At 43.2% G+C, this 15,918-nt stretch overlaps 1 protein-coding gene across 5 annotated transcripts in view; it reads right to left on the reverse strand.

Annotated features, from left to right (window-relative positions):
* The window catches only part of LOC132994582 (dnaJ homolog subfamily C member 13), a 33,093-nt gene that overhangs the window by 1,182 nt on the left and 15,993 nt on the right, over nucleotides 1-15,918 (reverse strand). For 2 of the 5 annotated variants that reach the window (XM_061065028.1, XM_061065026.1), the window contains 43 exons: nucleotides 15,239-15,338; nucleotides 14,957-15,064; nucleotides 14,623-14,778; nucleotides 14,234-14,290; nucleotides 14,012-14,133; nucleotides 13,451-13,526; nucleotides 13,265-13,360; nucleotides 12,789-12,929; nucleotides 11,872-11,889; nucleotides 10,559-10,641; nucleotides 10,266-10,419; nucleotides 10,021-10,124; nucleotides 9,772-9,931; nucleotides 9,619-9,681; nucleotides 9,417-9,518; nucleotides 9,128-9,232; nucleotides 8,663-8,865; nucleotides 8,484-8,568; nucleotides 8,235-8,389; nucleotides 8,029-8,074; nucleotides 7,757-7,911; nucleotides 7,442-7,643; nucleotides 7,233-7,348; nucleotides 6,998-7,076; nucleotides 6,769-6,904; nucleotides 6,493-6,677; nucleotides 6,338-6,412; nucleotides 6,122-6,241; nucleotides 5,489-5,884; nucleotides 5,260-5,373; nucleotides 4,440-4,556; nucleotides 4,100-4,277; nucleotides 3,923-4,014; nucleotides 3,736-3,835; nucleotides 3,554-3,628; nucleotides 3,353-3,465; nucleotides 3,080-3,249; nucleotides 2,930-2,972; nucleotides 2,667-2,840; nucleotides 2,384-2,563; nucleotides 2,012-2,152; nucleotides 1,740-1,883; nucleotides 1,548-1,647 (listed from right to left, as the gene is read on the reverse strand). In XM_061065028.1, coding sequence (XP_060921011.1) covers nucleotides 1,548-1,647; nucleotides 1,740-1,883; nucleotides 2,012-2,152; nucleotides 2,384-2,563; nucleotides 2,667-2,840; nucleotides 2,930-2,972; nucleotides 3,080-3,249; nucleotides 3,353-3,465; nucleotides 3,554-3,628; nucleotides 3,736-3,835; nucleotides 3,923-4,014; nucleotides 4,100-4,277; nucleotides 4,440-4,556; nucleotides 5,260-5,373; nucleotides 5,489-5,884; nucleotides 6,122-6,241; nucleotides 6,338-6,412; nucleotides 6,493-6,677; nucleotides 6,769-6,904; nucleotides 6,998-7,076; nucleotides 7,233-7,348; nucleotides 7,442-7,643; nucleotides 7,757-7,911; nucleotides 8,029-8,074; nucleotides 8,235-8,389; nucleotides 8,484-8,568; nucleotides 8,663-8,865; nucleotides 9,128-9,232; nucleotides 9,417-9,518; nucleotides 9,619-9,681; nucleotides 9,772-9,931; nucleotides 10,021-10,124; nucleotides 10,266-10,419; nucleotides 10,559-10,641; nucleotides 11,872-11,889; nucleotides 12,789-12,929; nucleotides 13,265-13,360; nucleotides 13,451-13,526; nucleotides 14,012-14,133; nucleotides 14,234-14,290; nucleotides 14,623-14,778; nucleotides 14,957-15,064; nucleotides 15,239-15,338 — 5,339 coding nt within the window. Of the gene's footprint in view, nucleotides 1-1,158; nucleotides 1,264-1,547; nucleotides 1,648-1,739; nucleotides 1,884-2,011; nucleotides 2,153-2,383; nucleotides 2,564-2,666; nucleotides 2,841-2,929; nucleotides 2,973-3,079; nucleotides 3,250-3,352; nucleotides 3,466-3,553; nucleotides 3,629-3,735; nucleotides 3,836-3,922; nucleotides 4,015-4,099; nucleotides 4,278-4,439; nucleotides 4,557-5,259; nucleotides 5,374-5,488; nucleotides 5,885-6,121; nucleotides 6,242-6,337; nucleotides 6,413-6,492; nucleotides 6,678-6,768; nucleotides 6,905-6,997; nucleotides 7,077-7,232; nucleotides 7,349-7,441; nucleotides 7,644-7,756; nucleotides 7,912-8,028; nucleotides 8,075-8,234; nucleotides 8,390-8,483; nucleotides 8,569-8,662; nucleotides 8,866-9,127; nucleotides 9,233-9,416; nucleotides 9,519-9,618; nucleotides 9,682-9,771; nucleotides 9,932-10,020; nucleotides 10,125-10,265; nucleotides 10,420-10,558; nucleotides 10,642-11,871; nucleotides 11,890-12,788; nucleotides 12,930-13,264; nucleotides 13,361-13,450; nucleotides 13,527-14,011; nucleotides 14,134-14,233; nucleotides 14,291-14,622; nucleotides 14,779-14,956; nucleotides 15,065-15,238; nucleotides 15,339-15,918 lie in introns of all 5 variants that reach the window. The other 3 variants (XM_061065030.1, XM_061065027.1, XM_061065029.1) reach the window with 2 other exon arrangements.

Genomic DNA, 15,918 nt, shown 5'->3' on the forward strand with positions numbered 1-15,918 from the left:
CTTTGATGTACTAAACTACTGAATGAATGGAGTTATGAACAAGGATGGAGGGCTTAAAGAATCCGAGTCTCTAGATGAATGGATTTGTTGCAGATGTATGGAGCCCTGTCAGGTTTCACCCTTAACATCTATAACATCAGTCCTTACCCATTCATATTCCTGATAATCAATTTAGAGAATGGGACATGGTGATATCCCGATTCATCTGGAATGGTAAACACCCCCCTGATAAGATACAAAACTTTGCAGTTGCCAAGACGCACTGGAGGGAGGGCACTTTTGAGCATTAGAGATTATTATCTTGCATCTAAGAAGACTAACGATGCTCTGGTGCAATTAAAAATATATAACAGTTAAAGCTCCTGTGAGGAATTTTAAGTTTTTGTTGATTTTGGAGACCCCTGTGGAGAAAGCGGGTACTGCAGGCGGAGGAATATGTAAAGGTGTTTGCGCACGGGAAACGTGCTAAACATTTAGTCTTTCTGACAGCGAAGCAAAACGAACACTTGGACCAAAGACAGCTTTTCTAAAATGAACTAAATGATGAGGTACAATGTCCCCATCTGCAGTGGAGCATAGCCTTGCTTCCTTGCTGGTACTCCGTTGGGTTTCTCAACAAAGGGGCCATGATGACCAGCGTCATGAGGCGTACACAAATACCAATGACAAGTACCTCATACCACCTCACTTGACTTATGAAACATAAAAAAAACCATTGTAGCCTCGTTCATAACCAGCTAAAAACTCCCCACAGGAGCTTTAAAGTCATTACAGTTATAATTCAATTTTCCTTTATTCATTCTTTGGTTCATTTCTGTGTTTTTTGTGAATGCACTATTTTCTGTCAATGGTGTCTATAGACTGCCAACATTTATCATTTCATTAGGCTTTATAGTTTTCTCATTTCAAACTTGGCTGGTTTCTCACCCACAGCAGACTGGAAATCCCCCGATCTTTCCCAAAGTCATGTCACATGGTGAGTAATCACACTCATGTGTCAATGTTTGGTTATTCTCTGATAGTGTGTCAAAGAGTTAGTGGATGGAGATGAAGATGGTATGACATGATTTTCAGCACTGCAGAGATTGGTGATGAAGGTGGGTCAAAAATGGAGGTTAAGAGGAAAGGAATGGCAGTAGGAGCCAGGTCACAGTCTACCTGCATCAGAGCAAGAGAGAGGAGGGCTGCGAGGGCCCTGCTTAGGAGTCTAGAGCCCACCTCGCAGTGGGCTGCTGGCGGCCAGGAGAGAAGGAGTGGAAACCCCTGAGGATGAAATGTGGAGGAACACAGAGGAAGGGAAGGAGAGCCAGAAGGTTACAGGAGAGGAGAGAGATAGGATCGCTGGATTCAAGCACAAGTGAGGAGTCAGCCAAGAGGGGTTTTTATTTTTAGGATAAAGCAAAGCATTAAGAAATAAAACAGCTCAGAGACAAAGAAGTCATGACTTACCTTTTAAACACTCAGGGGGAAATCACTTCAACAGCTTTAGGTGTTAAACAAATGTTTGATTAGTGCTGCTGTGTTTTCATTGAGTAGAAACACTTTACCTGTCAGGTATCCAGCAGTCTGAGACTCTGAGATGAAAAGATCGTGTTTCTGGTCTTTGAAGGCACTCCAGACTGAGGACCTCGCTAGAATCTCATTCACCTGCAAAGTGGGGATTAAAAAAATAGTTTAAAATGTTCCATCATTCATTTGATTACGGTAATTATCCTGTCGTTGAGATAATCCTGCCATACCTGTTCTCCAAACTGCAGACTGCGGGTCATGGACTTGAGAGCCTTCACGATCTGGGCCTTGGTAGCGGACGGGTTGTCTAGTGTTTCCAGGCCGATTCCTTCAAGCAGCTTCAGCAGATATGGAACCAGCTCCACACGAAGAGCCTGGTCGATTCATTATAAAATCACTAATTTTACGACACTATCAAACATCATGTGCTGAAAATGATATTCAAACACTAACAGTATATATATATATATATATATATATGTTTTTTTATTTAATGGTTTACCTGAGCTACTAATTCAGTCTGCTCCTTCTGAAACATACGGTTGAGAGCTTCACAGGCCAACCCGGCCATGTCTGCCCGACATTTCATCCCAGCCATGAGGGGTCCGATGGTCTCCAGAGAAGCCATGGAGCGTACACAGAGCTACACAGAACAACACAGTTTGAGGTAGTGATGTGAATAGAACAAAAACAATGTTTAACAAAAGCCCAGGGTCACTTTGTTCAAAAGCTTTAATCCTGGTAAGAGTGATTCTGATTTGGCAATCCACTTTTTTCCCATCCAGCATCATGTTCTCCATCTTTCTTTTATCCTACTTTTGACTGGATATGTTCAATCTGACAGACTCTTAAGGATTACCAAAAGGCTCCTAACCTCATTGTCTGATAGCACATGGATGAGGCGGATGGCGCTCTTGGGCACGGCGTTGTTCTTGTGGTTCAGTGCTGCCAGGACGCGAGGCAGGTGACCCAGAGGAGGGACCTGGTCGGCCAGCTGGGTCTGCGTGCTGAACAGACACACCGCCGCTGTGGTAACCGTCTCAAGGGCCTCGCCCTGCGGGGGACGAGATGTCAGGATGAGGAGGGGAAGCAGCTGGTGTGAGATAACGGAACAAGCAAAGTATGAAACGTGTTCGTTTCTCAGCGTGGAAGCTTACATTGGGGTTGTTCTTCTCCAGGAGCTCCGTCAGGGTCTCCAGCAGGGACACCAGGAATTCTCGAGGCTTGCGCAGCACCCAGCCGGGCTGAGCGATGAAGATACGCAGGAAGACTCCACCCACTTCTATCTCGCCATGTCCTGTGCTGCACGCCACTGTGAAGTCCTCTGGCAGCTGAGCACACACAGCGAGAATTTACTGTCACACTGAATCATTCACAACATCCAACTGTTTGATAGTGAGTAATATAACACCGCACTCACTTTCCAGTTCACGTCAGGATTATCCTTCTGCTGTTTAAAGTGCCTGAAGTAAAGTGAAAAAGAACAACATACATATTCAAATATTTCACACTTGTCGCTCTCCTGACAGCTCGTGGCCAAATAGGTTGTTGGATTGAGGTCATGTCATACTCAAGCATCATCTCCCGCACAGTTGTTGACACTCTCTCCCTTGAGCTGTCGTTCCAGATGAGTTCAGGGTTCTCGTGCGTTCCCTCGAATATGTGCACCGCTGCCTCTGCATTGTCCCGCATGGCGTCCATGAACACGCCGGGAAGGAAGCGCATCAGCGTCAGGCGCACCTGGCAGAAAGCATTTGTTGTCAGTGTTTTAGAAAGATACTGGGTAAACGATGATACACAAGGAACCCAAGAAAGACGGAAATTATGAAACTAAAATTCCAACCTTTGGCCCGACCAGCTTGTCCGAGGTCATCTTGGAGAAGAGCTCTGCGGTCTGTGTGCGGACCTGAGGATGTGTGCAGTTACAGAAGAGGTCTAGCAAGTAGATCAGAGCACCTGGGGAAACATAGATTAAAATAAGCATCCTTTCATTTATAGATATGGAGCAATCATCAGAAAAGGAAAGAAAAAGAACAACACTGACCTTTGGCCATAGCCTCTTTGACAATCTTTGTGTTGGAAGTCAGTGCATACAAGGTTTCCAGCACCATTTGTCTGCCTAATGATTTGAAAAAACAAAACAGATTTAGTCAAAACCTAAAACCCTGCTCCAAAAAATTGCAGCCAAAGGCAGAAATAGAGTCTGATATCTGAATGTCTTCTTACTGGAGGGGAGCGAGTGCAGCAGCAACAGGAGGTTGGACAACACCAGCGACTCGGCGATGTTGCTAACACATTCCTGGTTTGATGTCACTGTATTAACAACCTGAAGAGAAAAAAAAACATTATTTCTACAATGTAGAGATACATCAAGGAGAACAGCAATAAGAAAAAAAGGACCGAGATCCTCTACCTCCAAAACCAGCTGCTGCACTCTACCAGCTCCGTGAACCCGCAACAAAGAGAAGAGCAGTTTGAAATGTCCGATGCACTCTGACTCTGAACCTGAAATTACAGACGAGCACCAGAATTAAGACGCCGGTGAGTAAGACACCTCAGACAAATAGAAGGAGAGAGTGTCAAATCTCACCAGGGTTGTTCTTGATGACATTGCGAAGAGCCTCTAAAGCCATCTCAGCAAAGCGGAGCCTCTCGGCGTGCTGCTGGGACTCAACCTTGTTACTCTGACTCATAGCCAGCAGAGTGTGCAGGTACTGGGCCTGGGAGCCCACGTAGTCCAACAAGCTGGCTGCAAACGCTTTGGGGTACTAAAAAACAGAGATGGTAAAACAAGTTGTGGCATTACAAATCGTTTCAAGTCTATTTTAAACGGAAAATAAACCAAGTAGAGTATAGGATGTGAAAGCTCCTACCATTGAAATGGACTTTTAGTCATTGTTGTAAATAGAGTGTTTTGTTTCGATACTCACCTCCAGAGGAAACGTTGGTTGTTCATTGTAAACCCGCACAAATATCTCCCCAACAATCAGCTCTTTGCTGTGATCACTGAAGACAAACTCTGCCCCAAAGCTTTTATCATTTTCTCCCTACAAAGACACCAGAGAGGAAAGTATGAGCAACTTCTTGATGTCTTATCAAAAATACACAAGTATAAAATTTCTATTTTTTGAGCAAGCGGCAACTTTCGATGTTGAAGAAGAATTAAAGTCAATGCAGACATGCAAACAGGTGCAGTTCCTAAAGTGTCCATTTGAGGCAGGCTCCAGTAGCCCAGGAGTCTCTATTTGAGCTGATATTCAAATACCCATTTTTACAGCATGAACAAACAAGCTTACTGCAAGGTTTATAAAAACAGTTAAAGGTCTGAATAGCTAATTTATTTATTGGCAAAAAATGTAAGGAGAATTAATTTCCTTAAAACTCATCTATTTTATTATATTAAGGCTCTTAAGTCATACATTAATGAGCACTATTGGGGGCGAGGCAAATTTACTGACAGGTGGGGGCATGTTGACGCTTTTTGCCAAAATGCTGAAGGCCCTCTTCAACTCCACCTCGTTGCCTGTGACTAGATTGATCAAAAGTTAGCTGCAGTGAGCATTTCCAAAAGGTGTGCGGCTTCAAAACGCCTCATCAGAGACCAAAAGTTGACGTAACTGAGACTACTCCATGTTTTACTAAGTCTTTGGACTGGACAGCTACTGTATAAACTGTTTTAGGTATTGGCTAAGCGTAAGGTAAGGTAACAAATAAAGTTTGGAAAGAAAAAAGTAAAGATGTGATGCATACCCTCTTGATGTTTCCCTCCTGCTGACCCTCCAGGAACTCCAGCAGCTCGGCTCGTGTCCCGTTGTTCCAGATCAAGTAAGGGTTCTCCGAGTTGCTATTCATCAGCTTTAAGACCTAAATCAAAAACAGGCCAGGAGGAACTCAGCTTGTGTTTTTTTGTTGCTGTTGTAAATACTGTGTGACATACAGTGTACAAACACAGCCCTCACTCTCCACCTGCACAGCATACCTCAGGAGGAGATCCAGTTCCCAGCTTCCTTGAGATGTACGGTGTCAGCATGGCCGCTAAGCTCTTGCGGATGGTGGGGTTCTCTGGAGGCTGGCCCACGAAGCCGTTAGTCTCTGACACAGGATTGTTCCCGTCTGGGGTGTGTGGAGTCTGGACGTAGCCTCCCAGACGGCTGAGAGCGACGAGGCTGAGCTTGGCGAGACTGTTTGCGACCTCCTGTTGGTTTGTTTCCTGGTTGGCCTGCACCCCGCTCTCCTGCAGAGTGTAGTCGTAGTTGAAGAGGTAGACCAGCAAGTGCCAGAGCACGCCGGCGTGGTACAGATGGGTCTGTAGGAAGTAATCCACTGCGAAGGAACTCACGCACTGCACAGCCAGGGCAGCAGTTTTTGAGAGACCCTGAGAGGAACAGAGGGAGAGAAATCCGCCTTTGTAAAACCTTTTAAGTGTCGATATTAAGCCAACATCGAAGGTGCATGCAGAATTGAATGTTTCTTAATTGAGAACAGATGATGAAACTACAAATAAAGCAAAGGCAGTAGGAGCTGCTTGGTGCAAAAAGTAACTCCCATCAAGCGGCAACCTCCAGGAAGACTCAGAATATTTAAGTTAAAACCGAAGTTGCAGGATTCTCACCTTTCCGTAGAACAAGATGTGACAGAGATCTCGGATGATGTTTGGCAGCTCGATGATCTTTTCCCTGCACTCCTCAAACTGGGCTGCGACACTGTAGCATTTACAGATGTGCCCGCACACCTGTGGCACATAAAAAGTGTTAAAGGAGACACTGCAAGGAGAACATGACTGGTCTCTTTGGAGAAAGTCGGCTCAATGTGATTAAAGACTTTGTACCTGTACAGCCATGTCTTCAGGCTTGCTGGATGCAGTTAGAACAGCAACGCAGCGAGAGAGAGCCTCCAACAACACCTGTAAAAACACAATCATTTAATCATACTTCTAAAAGGATATGATTTTCTAATTAGGCTGGTTGATATTTTACAATCTACCTCGATGCCGTTGTCGCGGCGCAGCTCCTCTGCATTAAGAGCCGAGCAGTTGACGGTGTGGAAGGCGAGTTCGACGGCAGCCGGGAGGAGAGGGGAGGTCTTTGAGAAGAGTTGCCCATCATCGGTCTCCATGGTGATTGTTTTTATTAGCATGGGGTAACCGGCGTATTTGTACGGTTCGAGTTCTGTGAATAGACAACAAAGTGGTCAGAAGAGTAACCTGTCTCTGTTAAATTAAAGAATAGAGAATCATATAAAGTGAATCCGTCTGTAAACCTTCTTTGTGTCGGTTGAACAGGATGCTTTGAGTTTTGAGGATGAGGATGATGTTTTCCGGGTCGGGGCCGTCCAGGATTCTTGCAGACTTTGTGCAGAGGAACTCGTAGGCTTTGTTGACTTTCTCAAACATGTCCTGAAAGTTACATGTCAAAATAAAATAAGAGGATGAAGCCAGAAAACAGGGGGGCACATAAAAAGATATGTCAGTGGTGATATTGGTACATACTCTCCCCTCTGGGTTCTTGTCAGGATGGTATTTCTGCGCCAGTCTGAAGTAAGCTTTCCTGATTTTACTCTCATCGTGCCTGAAAACAACACATCTTTTGAGTCATTCCAAAACATCAAAGATTGAAAATAAATTGACTCGAGCATCCCACCCACATATTCCAAATGTATTTCTGCTTGCTAATGAAGATGAAAAAGAGTACAACAAAAAAGGCAACAAATCAAAGGACACTCACTGCCCCTGTCCTTTAGGGAGGTTCAGCACTTCATAGGCATCATCCACAGACATAGAGGGAGGCTTCTTCTCCACCTCCCTCTTCCAGGCTTCAAGTGTGTCTTTCAGCAGCTTCACCTGTACGGATGATAAAGACCATTCAGTGTTAAACACAGTGTTTAAAGCTGAAAGAAAAAGGGCAGATATACAAGGATAAAAAAAGAGACTTACAGCATCTCGTATTGGCCAGTTGGGGAAACGGGTGGTGTCACACAGGTGTCTGAGGTAGTAGATGTTGCAGAAGAGCTCGTTGTCGAGCTGAGGGAAGCTGATCACAGGGATGGGGCAGTACTGGTAGAGGGCCCGCGTGTTGCTCTGCAGCCTGGGGCTGAAGTCAGCCACGTGGGCAGCTATCTTTTCAATCATCATCCGCCTGAAACAGAGCGTTCAAACACAATCTATTCAAAACTCCACACAGACTGTCACTACACTTACTCTACACTGACTTTAAGAGAACTCCAAGACATAATACAGAGTAATGTGTACCTCATCTCGCTGCTCCAAATGGCCTCAGGTGTGTCGAATTCTCCGAGGAATATCTCAGAGATGCGCTCGGCCTCGTAGTTCTCCAGATAACATACCATGGCCTCAGGCAGGACTGGACCCAGAACACTACGCTGCACTATGTCCTGACCCTTAGACTGAGAGGGAGGGAAAGACACGTGACACATTTGATTTGAAAGAGTAAAATCTTATATATTTCTATGATAACATTTTAACCTCATAATGAGTCCTCAGTACAAATGATTCATCCTTACCTCCTCTGATTTGAAGGCTTGTTTCAGATGTGTGTACTTCAGGAACCTACAGAAAACACGGGGTATTTTTAATTAAACAATTAAAAGCATGTAGCATGCATTCTTGTCTTTAAAATTGGAATGGATGTCTGAAACAGCTTTGAAAGACCAAAGACATTCTTCCTTTGGTTCAAGGTGCACATGTGCCATTTGCTGCATGTTTTCACCTCGCTACAGGAAGCACGTTGGAGCCCGTGTACATCATGATGAAGAAGAAGACTCCGGTTAAATAGAGGCGCTGCAGGTTCGGATTGTCCTGCATCACCAGGTACAGAACGTTAGCTACCTTCTCCACCAGGATGGGGTCGAACGTCAACAGCAGCTGGAGGAAACAGTACAAAGAGGAAACCATTAAAATATCTCATTAGCAATTACAATAAGTAAAGAGGAAAATCTCATTCATGCAGTGCCATTACCTGGACAATGTGAGGGAGGCAAGCATTGTCACTGATCATCCTCTTTATCTTCGGTAACGGGCGGATAATGGCATTGTCTTGGTCCCTGAGGAAAATCAAATAATTGTATTCAATTGTTTAATAGATTATAATAATCCTGGATATGGAACTTATTTTCTGGATGTATTTCTGCTATAGACCTGCTGGGGTAGTATGAGCACATGGTGATGAGCATGTTGAGGATTAATGTAGCCAGGTCTGACTCGTTCATCACTGCCTGCCCCGAGGCCAGGAGGCACCACTTCAGCTGCGGGATGGCCTGCAGGGGGCGCCAACCGTCCATCCCCTGAGCCCAGCAGCGTGTCTTTGCTGTCAGGACGCCTGTGTTCCAAAACTCCTGCATCTGGAGAAGTGAAAAAAAACAAACACAAAGATGAGTACTTAACAAGAAAACTGCAAGAAACCAACAACAACAAAATGAAAAATAATGGTGATACAATTAAATAATAATAATTATAATAATAATAATTAAGAATTAATTAAGAAATCATTCATCCCTGTAAAGTATAACTAAGATACACATGTAAAATCCAGATATATTTTCAAAAGCTGTTTTTAAATTACAACTGATTTCACAGTAAACATTTTTTTATTTTCTTACATACCTCCTCAAAACTGAAAGGTCCTCTTCTCTCCTTGTCTGCGTTACCAAAGTACCACTCTTTCTCACTCTCTCTCTTCATGTCAGGCGATGCCTCCAGCACATTGCTCTGTGGAAATTAAAATAACCTCTTTTAGACACTCATGGCGGATTAATTATGAGTTTCACACATGGGTCAACATTAAATGTATTCTCATCCAAGGCTTGTGGAGGATGAAAACATCAAAGTGTTGTGCAGGTTTGATCGCATCATTAGACCTGCTCTGTATATATGATTAGCATGGGGTTCTTACCTGGAGGGGCACTGTAGCTCTGCTCGTATGAAGATGGGCCAAAGTGAGCAGATCCACCAAAATGCGCACTCCGTTTGAGTCCATCACCTCCTTCACGTTTTTCTGCAGGGAAGAAATAAAGAATTACACCAGGCAAAGAGAAAAGAATGCATGAAAATGAAAAGGGCAGTAATAAAAAGCATGGCTGCTTTCAATAACTCACCCTGTTGAGAATGAGTTTGTTGAGGAAGAGGATGAGTCTGTCTCTTTCCAGTTTGTCTGTACACTGTGAAGAGAAGAAGATTTCAGGTTCAGGATTCATCTAATGATATAAAAAAAAAAACTTCAGGAGCTATTGCAGAGTGTTTCTACTCACTCTGTCCAGCATTCCCACAATGTATTTAGTGTCAGTGAAGGGGCCAATCTCCTCGTAGCATTTCCCGTAGACTATAGCCAGCGCCTGCAGGCACAGGCACTTCATCGTAACTTTGGGTGTCAGCAGAAAGCGATGGTAGAGTTCATTGAAGAACTCATATCTGAGAGGAGGGAGAGAAAGAGGAGAGTGAATCATGTCTCGAGAAGATCATTGGAGCAGTCGGTTGGGGTTTTTGTTTTGTTATCTTACGATCTCTTGATGGCATTGGATTCTTCATTTTCATCCTCCTCAAGCAGCAGACGCAGGTAATAATCCCCGATCTTTATCTCGTCTGAAAGGCACTCGTATCTCACCTGCAAATAGGACATTATGATGTGTTAGTGTTGGTTTATGTGTGTGACTTTGGCCTGCAGGAAAAAAAAACTAAAGTCTACTTCTGGTGCTGATGATAAGTAAGGAGCAGGGAGTGTAGATTACTTCAGCTGAGCACAAACCTCAAACTCCTGGTGGTTCCAGGAGATGACGGTGGCACTTCCCAGCTCACGGTCCACACTGAAGGCACGCATCTCCCCCTCCAGAGCGTCCCGCAGCTCCTCCCTGGTTTTCAGGTTCCAGATAAGGTTGGATCTAGCGTGATCGAGCTGGAACCTTAAAAAAAAAAAAAAAAAGACAGAAGACCAGGTCAGGATGGCAGGCTGGGAAAGTTTTGTTTCAGCCGATAACAAGACCTCAATGTTTGAGGTTTTAAGAGTTCAGAAAGCGAGAGAGAAGAGGAGACATTTTCAACCTGTAGTAGAAAAGCTCCCAGTTGACTTCAATCTTAATTCTCTGCCGTCTCTTCCGCAGGATGACCGGTTTTTGGTTTGGATTCTGGAAATAAACAAGAACTGCTTAAAGACAGTTTATCATATTACACAGCAATCATCCTCTTTCAGCTCACAGCAAAGAGAGAGGTGTGAAGTCAAAAAAAAAAAAAGAAAAAAGAAAAGGCGACGACATGAAATATTTTCACACACAAAATGCACCGCAGATGGAATGAATGAAACCAAGGTGTATGACAAGAGAAATATTTTTGGGATTGAAGAAAGACAGACGTTGTAAAAATGACATGAAAAAAACATAACCAACCAAAATGAAAACATTTGTCATCACCGCACCAACAAAACAAACAGAATAAGACAAGGTTATGAAACACAAAAACAGAGATGGGATCCCAGTATTGAGCGTGTTCTCACATTCTTGCAAGGTGAGACTTGCTTTGGATAACACGTCAGGCTTTTTGATTCTCTTGAGTTATAATTTGAAGCAAACAGCTCCATGAATAGCTCATCAATGTGTGCCCACTATCTGCTAAGTTATAGATGATGAGCTAGATCGGGAGGGGAACAAGCTTATTGTGCAGTCCACTGTTTAAGGTTGATTAAAGTTTCACGTTTGGGAGGAAGTTAACAAGGCGTCCTCCCTAAAAGAGGCAGCAAGAGCTGCTCGTTAAGATGTAAAAACACCCTGTCCCACTTAATGACCCAGACCGTCTCCACACATTTGGACAATGTGTGGGTCCCTGATTTAACCTCGTTCTATAAATAATGGTGATATCAAAGTCATATTTGCAGACTTAAATTACAGATCATTTTGTTTTCAGGTCATACAGAGGCAAAATTCCTGTCCAAATCTCTGGAGAGTTTGTCTGTGACATGCATTATAAACACTGTGGCGCAGCTTCGACCACCATCTCTCAGCAGATGCTAAAACTTCAGCCTAATGGCTCAGGGTTTTATCTACACTATAAGATTTTTTCAAACTCCTTCATTGAACCTTTTGTACATTTTGTTACTACGACAACACTTTAACAGTTTTGCACTAAAACACCAAGTCAAAGTCCTTGCATGTGTAAATGTCCTTGGCAATTAAAACCGATTCTGATTCTCTTGCATCTATTTCATAACATTCAGAAATGCCGTCTAGATTAAAGGTCGTCACCTTTCTGAATGAAGAAAGACACACTCAATATGTCACATGAAGGTGGAAAAAAAACTGTTTGATAAAGAGAGAGAACATGGAAAGCAAACAGCATGGATCCCATTTGTTAATCCTACTTACCAGGTTATTTCTGTCCTGCTGCATTGTTTGACAGCAGAGAAACCACACAAGACAAGGGGAGGGTGGGGCAGAGACAACACAGAGAGATTATTGTTCCTCTGATCAAACAGAGATGAATCCACACTAAAAGAAACAGACTTACTAATTGAATCCAGATGTATTAGCAGACGATGCACTAATTCAATGTTTCCCTACATAAGATCTGAGAATCAACAAATGGAGCAGGTGTGGCAAAGACGAAATTTTTGGATGTGATTAAGGAGTATTCTGTGTAAGCAAGAAAATATAAGAGAACAGAACAGGAAGAAAAGGAAAGCCCGGCAGCATTCAGGTTTAGTTGTGAGAACATTAATATCTAAAGTGTTTTCAGGCACCTCTGATGACACCACACACACACACACACACACACACACACATCTTTAATGTGCCATGATTTACACCAACTTCTGTCAGATCCAGTTTAGACATGACCGGGTGTTTCTTCAAGATAAGTGACCTTAGAACATAAATAATACTCCCTTTATACTCAGACCTCACACCTGCAATAGAAAGCTTTTGTCATGGCGAAAGAAAAAATGTCTGCTATGCATCAACAGTGAAAACTTGCAGAAGCAGTTAAAACAATGCGAGAAAAGTCGAATGTGATCGTGTCAGGACATAAACTGGTTCCCTAAGGCCAGGCAGCATCTCCATGCAGAACATCAGCAGCAGCAGCAGCTGAAAAGAGTGTTATTGTGTTTGCATCTGGATCCTGCAGTACTGTTCAGCATCAGCAGGAGGAGCAACAACGGTTAGAGACACCTTAGCAACTAAAGTCAGCAGCAGCAGCAGCAGCATCATCATCATCATCAGCTTCTCTGAAAGATAACAGGTACACCGGCTGTCTGGTGCCTTTGTGAAGGTAAATATGACCTCACCTCTTTCTGGGCAATCCCCATCTTATCCCTCCAGTGCATCAGCACCAGATCGGCCTTCTCCTTGGCAAACTTCTCCACCTCTTTGGCTGCTTTGCCCGCCATCAGCTGCCACTCGGGCACTTTGTTGCGATTCAGCTGGTCCTGTGGAAGACAAATATAAAACATTTCTGCCCACCATTTAACTCATTATAAAGGTCATCTATTTTCACAGTGTGAAGAAATTACCCTAAATCTTCAGCTTTAAAGGGGACATGTTGTGAAAAATAAAACATATATTTTGGTAACCTGAGTGTCTAACGACCCACAAAATGTGAAATAAACCCACCCAGTCCTTTGTTTGTAGTCTGCATAAGTCTTACAACACAGAGAAAGATGCTCTGTCCACTGTTTATGGACACAGGCCCTTAAGGAAATTTTTGTCAATTCTGAAAAACTTGTCAATGTCAATGACACATGTCAATTGTTGTTTTAGTTACCGTGGCAATTTTCAAGTTGTCCCGGATGTGCATTCTGTCCACATCTTTCTCCGGGACTGGATCAGAACTGTCCAGGTAAGCCAGCAGGCCTGTGGGCTGGGAGTGAAAAGGCAAAGTGAAACAGGTTAAGAGTTAGTCCTTTTCAACCTGCATCAATACGTGATGCTCACATTTGTTTGAACTCACCAGTATCCTCTTTAGGAGGTTCATGGCGACGGGGTTTTCTGCCGTCCACAGGCCCACGAGGTGACGACTCAGCTGCCTGATAAACAAACAAAAAAATATTGGCAGATGAGCGTTTTTTTCAATGATTTATCGAGAGAAAAGAATCTTCTTGTGTATCTCCTGAAGCATTATGTTACAGCTCCACTGCTTCAGGCGAGAACGCCAGAGCACTCAACTCGCCGCTTGATGGACGTATACCCACTGAGAAATGGGCTTGTTTCCGATTTTCTCCTGAACCTCTCCACCCATTGTAGGTTTCGCAATAGATGTAACCTCAATGAATGCACCTGATAGGATAAACGCGCAGCTAGTCCGGGCGGTCCCTGGACTCATTATACTAAAAAATAATGGCTCTAAATAGGACATTTTATAAAAGGTGTTGAGACGCTATCCATCGTCTGAAGCAGAGGAGCAGTACGGTCAGAAGCACTTTCTGTTCTTAATTAGTAAATTAAGAGCATGGGAACAACCCCACTGACTAAAAATGACAGTGTGTGAGTGTGGATTTGATTGAGGATTCACCTGTTGGTAAGCATCCTCTGATCGGCACTGATAGTAAATAAAGAAGTGTGCAGATGTCTTGGAAGAGCTCCTTCACTCAGGGCCAGCTCCTGCATTTTCGTGGCTATTTCCTTGTCTCCTTCCTAAATGTAGAAACATAGGTTGATTATGATTAAATATGAAAACTTAAGACATTTACTAAAAAGATCTTTCACATTGTAAAGCACCCACAGAAAGACTTACCTCAATAATGGCTTTCATCACCAGACCTGCCCCCTTCACTATGGCCATGGAGGGATGCTAAGAGAAAAATACAATTCAATATACAAGAACAGCTGAATTTATACCAGTTTAATTACTTCTAATATATCATAACAAGTGCAGATAAGTTAATTAAACAGTAGGGTATGAACAAGCCAGTATTTGTTAATTTCTATTGAGAGAGTGGTTGCCATGTTTTCGAGGTTACTGCACAAAGTTTATAATGCACAGAGCATTATTGAGGTGGAATGAAAATATGATTTGGGTAAAATGTGATCAATTGTCCTTACCATAAAAATGTGTTCAATTAAACTCTCATAAGATGTCAGGGAATTTAGTCTTTAGGAACATCCCAATTCAATTTCGGCTACCTGAAAGAGTTTGAACAATGTGCGTCCATTGGAGGCAACCATCTCAAGCAGCATGTCGAACTGCTGCCCCTCGGTGGTTTCACTGTAGGGGGCGCAGAGGGCGAACGTTAAGAAGTCCAGTAAGGCGCTGATGACCAAGGCTCCTGAACCATGGTCCTGAAAACAAAGATGAAGAAACAGAAAAAAGGGGAGGGGGGGGGGGGGGGGGGGATCAGAGGTAAGTTCAAGGGGAAAAGTCTAACAGGAGGAGTTCTGATGTGAACAACTGAGAATTGTATTTTTTTTCTAATCTCTGGCTGCAAACAGAGCTTGCTGAGAAGACAAAGAATTGTACCACATTTGTGATGAATTTTTCAAGGAGGTTTTCGAGGAACTTCTTGGAGGAAAGCAGAGAAGCCTTGTTCAGCTGCTCCTGCCTCAGGTCATAGTCATCATGCATCGGCTGCAGAGGCACATGAAAGAAAAAGAGCTCAGCCACACAGACGAATACAAATCAATACTGAGCATTATTTCCAACCTTGGATAGAAAAAAAAAAAAAAAAAGACAAACTTATGTCTATACTTGATTTCTGTGCATGCGTTCTGTTGATGTCTAGAGATTTAAAGACATACTTACACACATGAGGGCACAGAGCATGTCTACAGCAGCGTGTGTCACACCGTTGTTATTCCGTTTTAAAGCTTTTACCGTCTTTACTCCCAACTTTTCCCTGAACCTGGAACACACATAGCATACAGTCACAGATTCAACATCACATGCACTTATAAAACACTGATGTACAACAGAATATAAAACAGATTTATTCAAAGGGGTCTGGGGTTGGATACACAAAGAATTCATTGCTTCAGAAGTTTGTTGTTACTCTCTTTGCTCGTCAAGTGTCACAACTTCTAATGAACTAATAACTTTAACGATATGAAAGAGGCTTCCTCTGAAGGCAAAATAAACTTTTTATCTATTTATAGTCTTCTGTTTCTAGTGGCTGTGCGAGGGAAACACCAAGCTACTCTTGCAATGAATCTTTCAGGAAAGCCGATAATGGCTCATTTGCTTCAAAGGAAGAAATAATAAACGGTAAATACAGTTCCTCTCATACATCTCAGTGACCCACGGAGAATGTAAGGTTCTCATGTATTGTAATATATAGACATGTGAAGGGTAGAATGGGCAGAGAGATGGATGTACAGATGAAGAGAAGAGGTCAAGGCAAATCGAGGCAAGACAGCCCGACTGAGTGACATAACCTCCCTCTTGGGCCGGTCTAAAAGCCTGAGATGAAAGCAAAATAAAGATAA

The sequence above is a fragment of the Labrus mixtus genome, chromosome 19 (assembly GCF_963584025.1).
Source record: "Labrus mixtus chromosome 19, fLabMix1.1, whole genome shotgun sequence".
NCBI classification, from domain to species: Eukaryota; Metazoa; Chordata; class Actinopteri; order Labriformes; family Labridae; genus Labrus; species Labrus mixtus.